This window comes from Acinonyx jubatus, chromosome A2 (assembly GCF_027475565.1).
Source record: "Acinonyx jubatus isolate Ajub_Pintada_27869175 chromosome A2, VMU_Ajub_asm_v1.0, whole genome shotgun sequence".
In the NCBI taxonomy this organism is placed as follows: domain Eukaryota; kingdom Metazoa; phylum Chordata; class Mammalia; order Carnivora; family Felidae; genus Acinonyx; species Acinonyx jubatus.
The window spans coordinates 11,143,190-11,154,662 of NC_069383.1; the positions used below are offsets into that span (position 1 = coordinate 11,143,190).

The following is an 11,473-nucleotide window of genomic DNA, read 5'->3' on the forward strand; positions in this document are numbered from 1 at the left end:
TAAAAACACTTTAATCTTCTTAATCTTAGGTCAGTCATTGATTTTGCTTTAACTGTTCCTTGTGCACTTCTGGAACACCCAATAGTGGGTTTTGAAAACACAAATTTGTGACCCATACCTTCTAATTAGCACCCTCCCTATATTGAGTCACTAGCAAAGGACAAGTAAATGAATGGGGACATGTAAATAGAATGGGGAATGTTGAAGATAGGTGGATGAAGTCAAGAAGGATAGCTATTCATTCACCTATTAATTCCTTCATTTAGTGCACATGTATTTATTATTTACGACAAGCTTTGGTGAGGTTCTTGCAAAAGCTTAACTTGGACATTGAAGATAGGGAACAAAAAGTAATAATGAAAAGAAGAGCAAAGGAGTGAAATAGTTTTGACAGGCCTTTAAAGTCGGAAGCCTGGAAAAACATGGTAATGTAGTGAAAAGTAGACTTTCAACTGATGGCATACTTGGGTATAGACCCTACACCTACCCATTACTAGTTGAGAGATCTTGAGCAAGTTGATGACTGCACTGAGTCTGTACTCTCTTCTGGTAACTCTGCCACTCAAGCTTGTTGAGTTATGGTACGCAGAAAACTATCAGGATATAGCCGATACTCAAAAATTGTTACCTCACTTTTCCCTTTTTTTCTTTTACTGGAACTTTCTCATTATTTCTTCCAGTTTATAAAGTTTGGTAGTTATTCTGGGGTTTGAAATACATAAATAATTGGCAAAATTGTCTTTTTCTCACCGCCACCGCCCCCCATCCCCCCGCCACCTGTCAGGAATACCAACAACATCCATGAGCATTGTGAATGTGAGTGGGGGGGAAGACACCCAACTCAGCCAAACATGCTGAACATCAGCCATGCTGCATCTCCACGAGCAGAAACTCTTCCTGGAGTCTGTTTAGACAGGGTAATGAACAGGATCCTTCTAGGAATTCTCTCCTTCCCCTCCACTCCCCTGCCAGGCTTGCTGACTTCCAGCTTCTGGGATCACAGAAAGGAGAAGTGCCCGGGGGATTGCTGAGCTAGGAGAGGCCAGCTAGGGGAGAATGTCGGTGCTTGAGAAACTGTGGGGAGTGGATTGTCCATTGGAAGGGCGTCTACATGCAGCTTTTTTGTAGACAGAAGGTTGGGGTGGTTACCCATCCAGGCAGGAAAGTTGAATATATATTGCAGTGTTGGTATTCCTATCAACCCTTGGTCAAGGATGACAAAACTTGAAAAGTTAAGTCCAGTGGTTTAGAGTCTCAATTGAATTGTATTTAAAGTATTTGCTTGTATGGGAAAATAAAAAGAGAATCTCGTGTAATTTAGTAGTAGGCTCAATAAATACTGAGCATTTCAACAACAACAACAACAAAAGAATTGCAGTTTGGATATGATGACTACATATGAGACCTCAGAAGGAGTTCTTAGAACTGTTCTAAAATTGATTCACAAAATTCATGCTTATATTCCTAAAAAGGACTACTTCAAAGTAGGACAACAACAACAAACAGTTAACTGAAAACTAGAGCTTTTATAAAGCAAATGGAGGTATGATTCTCTTTCTTAAGACAAATCAGTGCTTTAAGGTTTAACATACAATGTTTAAATAAAAAAACTTCTCTTTCTTCTTTCCTGCTAATATTTCAGATTAGTCTCAGGAGTAATCGCATTTATTTTCCTTCAAATATTACTGGGACAAAGTGCCGAGGCTTTGATAAAATAAAGAGCAGAAATGAGTGGAGGCAACACTTCTATTCCAGTTAAACTGGAAGGACCTGATGGAGAGAGAAGGGTCTGTGTGAATGTTGGAAGCTCTGTTCTTGGCACGCGACACGTGTTATCTCACTGACTTCTCAAAATAACCCAGTGAGGTAGTATTGTAAACTGCATTTAATGTACCAACAAAAAATGTGTACTCTGTATACATCTTTAAGTGTATTTCGAGCACTGTTGGCAAGTGTTTGTAATTGGTGGGTGCCTGCCTCTGTCCTAGTGAACAGCTAAGCAAACACCATCTACACAAAGATTTCTAGGTGTGTGTAGTAAGTTCAGTTCAAGTAGAATGTCCCTCCTCTACTCAAACTTTGATAAAGATTTTATTAAGCACATCGACCCCTTTTTTCAAGCCTTTTTCCTTCTGCTCCGAGCCATCAATCAATCAGATATTTATTAGACACTTAGTATGTTTCTTCACTGTGCTAGAAATCTAACAGAAATAAAAGGCAGGAGTTTTTGCCTTCAAATAAATTTTATTCTTTTTAAGGAGACGACACAAACCCATTTGAGAGATGGAATGCTGTAACAAAATGCTACACTTTGTAGTATAAAGACTGTAGCCATTAGAAGCAAGTGATCTCTGTTAACTGGAAGACACAGGACGTTTTCATAAAAAAGTAGAATTTGCCCTTTGCTGTGAAGTTTTTGCAGATTAAAGATGGAAAAGTAGCATAGAAATAGACAGGAGGACTTGGACATCCCGATCATTCCATATATTAAGTAGAATAATAACATTTACCTGAAACTATTTGAAAATTCTGCCATAACTCTTTGACTCAGTATATATCTTTCAGCATAATTTGTCCTGTTAGAAATGCTTGCTTCTGGAGCAAGTATTGCCTTTAGATGGTACTTTAAAATATCCTATGTCTTTGGGAGGAGCAAAGAGTAGGTTTCTGACATTTTAGCATGAGGGCACTCACCAGATGGTCTCCTCCGACTGGAATACAAGGGAGGTGTAAAGACAGAATAGGATGCATTGGAAAGGAAGGAAGGAAGGAAGGAAGGAAGGAAGGAAGGAAGGAAGGAAACAAAAACATCAATACAGAGGGATAGAAAAGAAAGGATAAACATTGATTTCATCAGTTTTGTTTTGAAATAGCTAGTGTTGGGGGTTAATAAGGAAATTAGCCTATCGTTATAGTATTCTACTGTCTCTAACAATTGTACCTACTTTTGACTTTTGAATAAACTAACTAGCTTAAGTAGCATGCAGAAGGCTTTCTTTTTGGATAACCATCCAGTATTGTCGTTAACCTTTTGATCAGAGGATAAGCCTACCTCCTATGTCAGAACACACACAATTTTAGCCTGAGGTTATCAAATAATTTCCAAAATGAAAATCCGATGGAGGTTATTAATTTCAAGACATACCATTGAAATGTTCTGGCTGTGGAAATATTAAACCACAAAGTATTATAGTTTTGGATGCTGTGTATAATATTTCTATTCCAAATCAGTATTTTCCTAGGTGAATTTCATGAAATGCAGATTCCATGGGTAATTATGAGGTGTTATTTGAGGGGCAAGAAAGAAGATCTCTGGTCTAGTAAGTGTGGGGAGCTCTTGCTCAAGTAAACAGCATTTCTTTGCTGCAAAACTACTGGGAACATCTAACCATGCTGCTGTGCGTTGTGACTTCCAGGAGGAGAATCTAAAACGCACTCTTTCCGATCTTATCTGATCTTAGGAGTCGTGTTCTGTACAGTGGACTTTGGAAACTGTGCTTCTTCCATAGTTGAAAACTCTAAAATCTGTCTATAGATAAGGTATTAGTGAATTTAAAAAAATGCCTTACATAAAATATGTAAATATATTTATATATAACATTCATTGTAGGCTACTCTGTATAAAACCAATACACTTAGGTTTTGAATTCTGCTTGTGAAGCAAAATAAAAGTAAAGATACCAGTCTTCTAGCTCTCAGGTTGTAGAACTACAAATTCACCGGGGAGACCATTTCTCTTACGAGTACCTTCTGTCACGTGAGCAGAAAATACACCATCACAGAAGTGTGTGTTTGTGAGAGAGAGGTAGCAGGTACAGTGTAGATACCTCCATCTACTCCTTTCACTGTTCTTTCCTGCAGGCTATTTCATTTCCTGCAGCGTTTGTTGATAAATTTTTTAAGTACCTGGACAAACAAAAAAAAAAGAGCTACCAAAGGTTCTCCTTGCGTTTAATCAGTGTACAATGGCATTTCATTCATACTGGCTCTGTGTGCCCGAAATCTTACTGCAGTTGGCCACAGGGTGTAAGTTCAGCATTAACAGCAATGTGATGAATGGTCATCCACGTTATACCTAGCATGGCCACCTGGTTCCTGAATCTTCCACTGAATAGAAATCTACTAAATAGGAAGTACGCTTATGTTCTTCCTGCGTTTGGTTGCTTTGTGAATGATCTGGTTAAACTGCTATGTATTTTGTGAGATCCACACGAAGATATCTTGGCATAAAACTTGGCATAGTTATTGTATGTAACGATTTAGAGGTGTAAAGAGAATTCAGATGCCTCATTGTTTTATATTTTTGCAAAAGCAAAGGCTAGGGTGAACTTTATCTTTTCTGTCCGTTGTGTCTTAGGGTTTTGCAAAGAGGAAGCATAATAACAAAGTGACAATGATTTCTTACCCTTTCATTAGGTATCAATTTGTGAATATTTTGCTCTAGGTTTCCATTACAGTCTAGCAAAAGTGATCTCATGATGGTGCCCACCTTTAACATGCTCCTATGTATGCTTTCCAGCACAGGCGCCAAGCAATATCTTTGCTACTTTTCACTAAATTACAAGTTCATACCTTATTGAGGTTGTTAATATGTTAAGAATAGCCATGACTGGAAAAACAAACTGTCTGATTGAATTTTGTCCCATCTTCACCATATAGAACTGCCTTTGATCTCAGCGAGTTATCTTAGCTCAGAACCAGGACAGAACAGGAGCCTGTGCAGTGATTCATGAGAGTGGATGGAAGTCAATGATTAGTTCATGTGCCTCTAGTCTCCAGTAATGGCATAAATCTTTGGGGAAGTTCTTTAATGTCAGGCTGTATGCCTGCCCGTGTCAAATCACATATAGGCTAGCATATATTATGAATGGAGAAATCTGAGGAATGAACAAAAATTCCTTTTGTTGTTCATTTTTTAAAGATGTCACATAGACTGAAGATATGGGAGACAAGCATAATATTGCTCTCCTTTAACCAAACAAAGCTAAATTTGCATATTTATGAACACAGAGACCATTCATGTATGGCTAAACATCTTTTTGGAACAAAAGAAAAAATATTAATTGACTGCAGGCTAAAACCTATCTGTGATTTCTCAAGTCCACAAACTAGTTTATTCTCAGATTAAAAATTTCAAGGTGTGTTGAATGCTAAAATAATGAGGAGAGCAATGAATATATAGCAAGGCTAGAAAAGAAAGCTTACCACTGTGTCATTTAAATCAGTGGATTTTATAACAGCATCCTCTCCCTGGGATAATAAAACTTAACATGTATATGTGCTGTTTCCTTTGCGTTATATGATACAAGTTGAAGAATCTTCTCTTAGGGAGTTAATGTCCACCAGTTGAGAAATCATTCCTTACTTCCTTCACCAATTCTTTTTTTTTTTTAATTTTAAATTCCAGTGTAGTTAACACACAGTGTTATATTGGTTTCAGGTGTGCAATATGGTGATTCAGCAGTTCCATACATCTCCCCGTGCTCATCATAAGTGCCTCCTTAATCCCCATCACCTAGGTCACCCCTGCCAACCCCCTCCCTCACCATCCTTTACCAAGTTATCTGGAACACCAAATATACTGTGTATAGCTGACTACTACCGAACTGTTAAGCAGACCACAAACAGGAGGAGGACAGTCTTCAATTAAAAGATAGGAATTAACTGTATTATTAAGTTCAGAATGTTAATTAAGTTCAGAATGTTAACTGTTAATGTCAAAATGGCTAAAATTAACAGGTGTTGGTGAGGATACAGAGAAAGGAGAACCCTCTTGCACTGTTGGGGGGAATGCAAACTGGTGCAGCAGCCACTCTGGAAAATAGTATGGAGGTTCCTCAGAAAACTAAAAATAGCCCTACCCTACGTTGCAGCAATTGCACTATTAGGTATTTACCCAAAGGGTACAAAAAACAGATTCGAAAGGGGACATGCACTCCAATGTTTCTAGCAGCATTATCAACAATAGCCAAACTATTGAGAGCCCAAATGGCTATCAACTGATGAATGGATAAGGAAGATGGAATACACCCATGATGGAATATTAGTCAGCCATCAAAGAGAATGAAATCTTGCCCTTTGCAATGACATAGATGGAGCTAGAATGTATTATGCTAAGCGAAATAAGTCAGAGAAAGGCAAGTATCTCATGATTTCACTCATGGAATTTAAGAAACAAAATGGATGAATACAAGAGAAGAAGAGGAAAGTAGAGAAGAAATGGAAACAAACCAAAAGAGACTCTTATTAATAGAGAACAAACTGAGGATTGGAGGAAGGTGGGTGGGAGATAGGCTCGAAGGGTGATGGGTATTAAAGAGGACACTTGTTGGGATGAGCACTGGGCGTTGTATGTAACTGATGAACCACTGAATTCTACTTCTGAACCCGATATTGCATTGTATGTTAACTAACTGAAATTTAAATAATAATTTTAATAAAGATAGGAATTAGCTAACACACTGAAAATAAGACAACCCAATGGGACACAAATCCCTCTGGGATAAGGAAGGACGAAGAGGTCACAGTCTCTAACATCAGGCCTCATTGTCAGAGACCCCGTTACCTGAGACAAGGGTAGAGCCCTCTGGGCCAGGTGAGTGTTCTGCCTTTCTTCTTCCTGAGCCGTCTGCCACTCAGTGCTCCAGAAGGAAGCTATGGATTGCCTGTATCCCCTCTGATCTGCTGCACTTTCTGAGAGTACAGCCCTTATCAGGCCATGACCCACCCACACGGAAAGCCACCACCGCTTTCTGTTCCTTTGCTGCTAAAACCAAAGCAATTGCAAGGAAATCAGAATTTCTCGGTCCTCCGTTGTCATCATGAAGGAGGCTTTGTTACCGCTTTCAGAATTTGGTAAAGTGTGTTATGTTTGGCATCTATGGACGATAATTTGTATTCTATCTAGCATCTATATCTTCAGAGAGAATAGTTTCCATAAGGGAGAGTGGTAGGGAGAAACAAGACTCACGTTTGTCTGGCAAAGCTAGTCAATGTAAATTAATTCAGGGAAAATTTCTATGCCAGGAAATTAAGGCAGCTCATGGCTTAAACAAAAAATCCTGTTTTTTAGTGGGGGGAAAGTGGAGTAAGTTATACTGGTTGCTGAGGAGCAGATGTACACTCTCTGTGCAGGACCTTCATGTGGCTAGCATGGGGTTCGGACCTACTGTCACCTGGCTGCCAGTCCCATTTAAGGGACGAGAAACTGAAAGGTCACCAGGGGACTTTTTTTTTTTTTTTTTAATTAATAGACTTTATTTTTACAACAGTTTTAGGCCTACAGAACACTTAGCAGACTAGACACAGAGTTTCCATATGCCCCTCTCGCGCTCACACTTCCCCTATTATTTTGCATTCGTGTGGTACATGGGTTCCAAGTGACAAAGCAATATAGCATAGTATTATTTTTTAAAGTCCATAAAATTTACATTAGCGTTCACTCCCTGCGTTAGAGATTCTATGGGTCTTGACAAATGCGTAAGTTCATGTATCTGTCATTAATGGTGTCACAAGGAAGAGCTTCACTGCCTGAAAATCCCTGTGCCCTACTGGTCCGCCCTACCCTAGTGGCCCAATCAGGAAGTGTCCTGACCACCCCCCCCCCGCCCCCCGCCCCTCACAGCTCCGCAAATGCACAGCCTTGTGCACGGAATGATTTCTGTTCCCATGCAAAGCCTCACGGAGCCCCTTGCCTATGCTCTGCCCTTTCCCTCTGCGCCTGAGCAGGTCTCTGATCAGTCTGTTTCCTACTTTTCCGTGCTGCACCTTCCATGCGGTGATCGCGGCCTTCGCGTGGACGTCTCTGATGCCGGTGTGGAGGTGTCTGAGGGAGGACTGTGGCCGGAGAAGGACACAGCTATTGGAGTGCTCCCTCCTCGCTCCCGTTTCGGCTGCTTAGGCGTGTTATCCACATCACCAGTTACTTAGACCTGGAGCAGTGTTTAAATCCCACCCCCCCCAATCTGCCGCTCCAGGCACTATTTCTTGATTCTTCCCGAAAATGATGAGAAAATGAGGGCCACTCCGCTTTACCATACCCTTTGACAGGTACTGCTTTGCTCTATAACATGTAAACGTTTCTATAACCATACTAACAGTTTCTATGCTTTTGCTCTAAATTGATCTAAAACACACCAGGGGCAGCTGGGTGGCTCAGTCGGTTAAGCATCTGACTCTTGATCTGGACTCGATCCTGATCTCTTGGTTCCTTAGTTTGAGCCCCTCCTCCGGCTCTATGCTGTCAGCACCGAGCCGTTTCACATCCTCTGTCCTGCTCTCTCCCTGCCCCTCCGCCACCTGTGCACGCCCCCCCCCCCTCAAAAATGAATATTAAAAAAAAAAACAACCCAAAGATCATTATTCAAGAACAAGGTTAGTTTTTCTTTTCCTTGTAAGTTTGTTCCATGGCTATATCCCAGTCATTCCTCTTTTTTTAATTACTGTTTAGAATTCCTAGAATATTTCCCCTATTTTTATTTTAGACTCTTCGGAAGAGTCTAAGAATTACCGGCTTGTATCACTTCGTAAAAGTGATAAGTAAAAAGGATATTGTTATCTTTATAAGATTTCAGTGCTGAGTCTCTTATGCTCACTGGTTACTGGCACGTTATCCTCTCTGGTCCAGGCAGGAGTCCTCAGTGATTGGTCCATCCATTTGCCTCCCTTGTATCCCTATGCCACATTCCCGTTCTCCTTGCTCTTTCCATAGGCAAGCAGGTTAGTGTGTGTGTATATATACATATATATTTAAACTTCTAATATATATTTAAATTTTATTATTAGAAGTGTCTTATTGTTTGCATTTGTTTTAATTTACATAGATGGGTTCTGCGATTTATCACAATTCTGTTTCTTATTGGGCCTTGTTTTCACAATGCATCATGTTGTCAGTTCACCTACATTTCTCCGCGTGCCTCTGTACATTTCCAGTGTTGCCTATCTTTTCTTCCAGTAATGGTCACCAAGTTCAAATATATTTTATGTTTTCTTTACATATTCTTTGTGTTTGAATATATTTAAGCCCACTTAATTGAATTTATGCCTCCTGATTAAGTGTTCAAATATATACGTATATACACAAATATAAATACACACACATATATACACAAATATATATGTAAGTATGTATGAACTGTATGGGTAATAAAGATCTGCATAAGTTTGTGTTAAATTTCAAGAGCTGATAAGTAATTTAGAGAGTTGTCTTCCTAGTGAAAGCAATCCTTTGAGTAAAGACAAAGCCTACTCAGATGTTGAGTTCTTATGTGCAGTAGAGTAAGTTCTCAGAAGCCTAAAATAGAGTCCAGAAGTCATAAGGAATAAATAAAATGCTATAAAAGGAGACTTACCTACCTTACTTTGTTATTATATCATATATTAAATATACTTTTAAATAATACTTTGTTAAAATAAAGAATATCCTTTAGGGGGCACCTGGGTGGCTCAGTCGGTTATGCGTCTGACTTCTACTCACGTCATGATCTGACGGTCTGTGAGTTCGAGCCCCACATCAGGCTCTGTGCTGAATGCTTGCTCAGAGCCTGGAGCCTGCTTCAGAGTCTGTGTCTCCTTTTCTCTCTGCCCCTTCCCCGCTCATGCTTTGTCTCACTCTGTTTCTCAGAAATAAATAAATGTAAAAAATTAAAAAAAAAAAAAAAGAATATCCTTTGGAACATACTTGTTCAGAGTTTTGTGAATTATGGAAAATATCTTTTTCATGTAATTATTGAATAGATATGTGCCTTGGCATTTTCCCATAAGGACTTGAGGTGTCCTTCTACAAAGACCATATACTCTAAGGATAATGAATAGAATAGGAATGGAAAGTCCTTACTTTACAACAGAAGAGGAATTTCCAAATATTTTATTTAAAATCAAACATTGTAGAGGTGCCTGGGTGGCTCAGTGGGTTAAGCGTCTGACTCTTGATCTCCACTCAGGTCATGATCTCAACGTTTGTGAATTCGAGCCCCGCATTGGGCTCTGCTTACAGCATGGAGCCTGCTTGGGATTCTGTCTCTCCTTCTCTCTGCCCCTCCTCTGCTGTGCACATGCTCTCTCTCTCTGTTTCTCCCTCTCTCTCTCTGTCAAAGTAAATAAATAAACTAAAACAAAACAAAACAAAACAAAACAAAAAAACCCATTGTAGCCTTGGTTGAACATTACATTTAACTTTAACCTTCTTATAAACTGAAAAATCGAAAACATGGTAAATTATATCGGTTTTCATAATCCAGATGGAGGAAGCGTTCTCATTCCTTGGCGTAGATACCGTTTCCGGGCAGAGGCACTTCTTAGTGGACGTGCCCTACAGGAGCCACGAATGTAGGAAGGAGGCTAACCATTAGCAGGATTGACATGGAATTCGGAAAGCTAGAAGTCTGGTTCTGAGATAAAGTAGAGCTTGTACTTAGGAAGCAATGTTTTACTTACACCTGACCAAGTGTTTGACTAAGACCCTAGAATTCTGTCACACAGAACGCGACATCATTAGCATGAGGATTCCGTTCAGTCTTCAGAATTGCCAAGTGCAGATAGGAATCCTGGTTTGCCCCCTTGTTATCTGTGTGGGCCTGGACACATTTAATCTCTGCAAGCTTTACCTTTCTCATATGTAAGAATGAGAAGTAACAATAAGCTACCTTATAAAATTGCGGCTAGGATTAAGTACGAAGAGCCACGTGAAGTTCTCAGACGGTCCGCGTGCCTCCCCAGGTCTTGAGTGTACATTGACCCCTGCCCTTTCTCTTCACCGTGTCGATGATCATTCTTTCTCTACTTCAGGGAAAGCACAAATTGCATGTAGATACTGGAATGGAAGGCGACTGGTGTGGCCTTATTCCTGTCGGACAGCCTTGCTATCATGTCACCACAACGGGCCTGAAGTGGAACCTCAGTGAGTAAAACCCTTGCCAAAGGGAGGTTTCCTTTCTTAAGAAGCGTATATAATTCACGGTGAGATAAATACCCCTCTGTCTGGTACACACCTAGCCGTGGAGCTGCTGGCTTCTAGGCAGCTGTGTGTTCAGCCTGCCGGCGAACTGCCAGGCCGTCTTCCCAAGCGGTAGCACCGTTTCGTATTCCTCCCAGCGACGCGTGAGGTCTCTGGTTTCTCCACATCGTCACCCACACTTGTCATTTTCTTTTTGTTTGGTTTCCACACATCTTCGTGGTTATGAAGTGGCACCTCATTGTGGTTTTGCTTTTTCCCCGATGACTGATGATGCCAAACGCCTTTTCTGGTGCTCAGGGGCCACTTGTATATTTTGGAGTAATGTCTTCAGATCTCATGCTCGTATTTTAATTGCGTTATTTTGGTTTTTTGGTTGAGTTGTAAGATTTCTTTATATATTCCAAATACAAGTCCTTCATCAGATTCATGACTCACAAATATTTTCTCAGAGTCTTTGACTAATCTCTTCAGTGCCTGAAATTTAATTAACTAAATTCATTAATTCTGATGACATCTGAT

At 40.1% G+C, this 11,473-nt stretch overlaps 1 protein-coding gene across 14 annotated transcripts in view; it reads left to right on the top strand.

Moving 5' to 3' along the window:
* The window catches only part of TPK1 (thiamin pyrophosphokinase 1), a 343,981-nt gene that overhangs the window by 241,246 nt on the left and 91,262 nt on the right, over positions 1–11,473 (top strand). For all 14 annotated transcript variants that reach the window (XM_053217935.1, XM_053217941.1, XM_053217936.1 and 11 more), the window contains one exon: positions 10,786–10,897. In XM_053217935.1, coding sequence (XP_053073910.1) covers positions 10,786–10,897 — 112 coding nt within the window. The remainder of the gene's footprint in view (positions 1–10,785; positions 10,898–11,473) is intronic.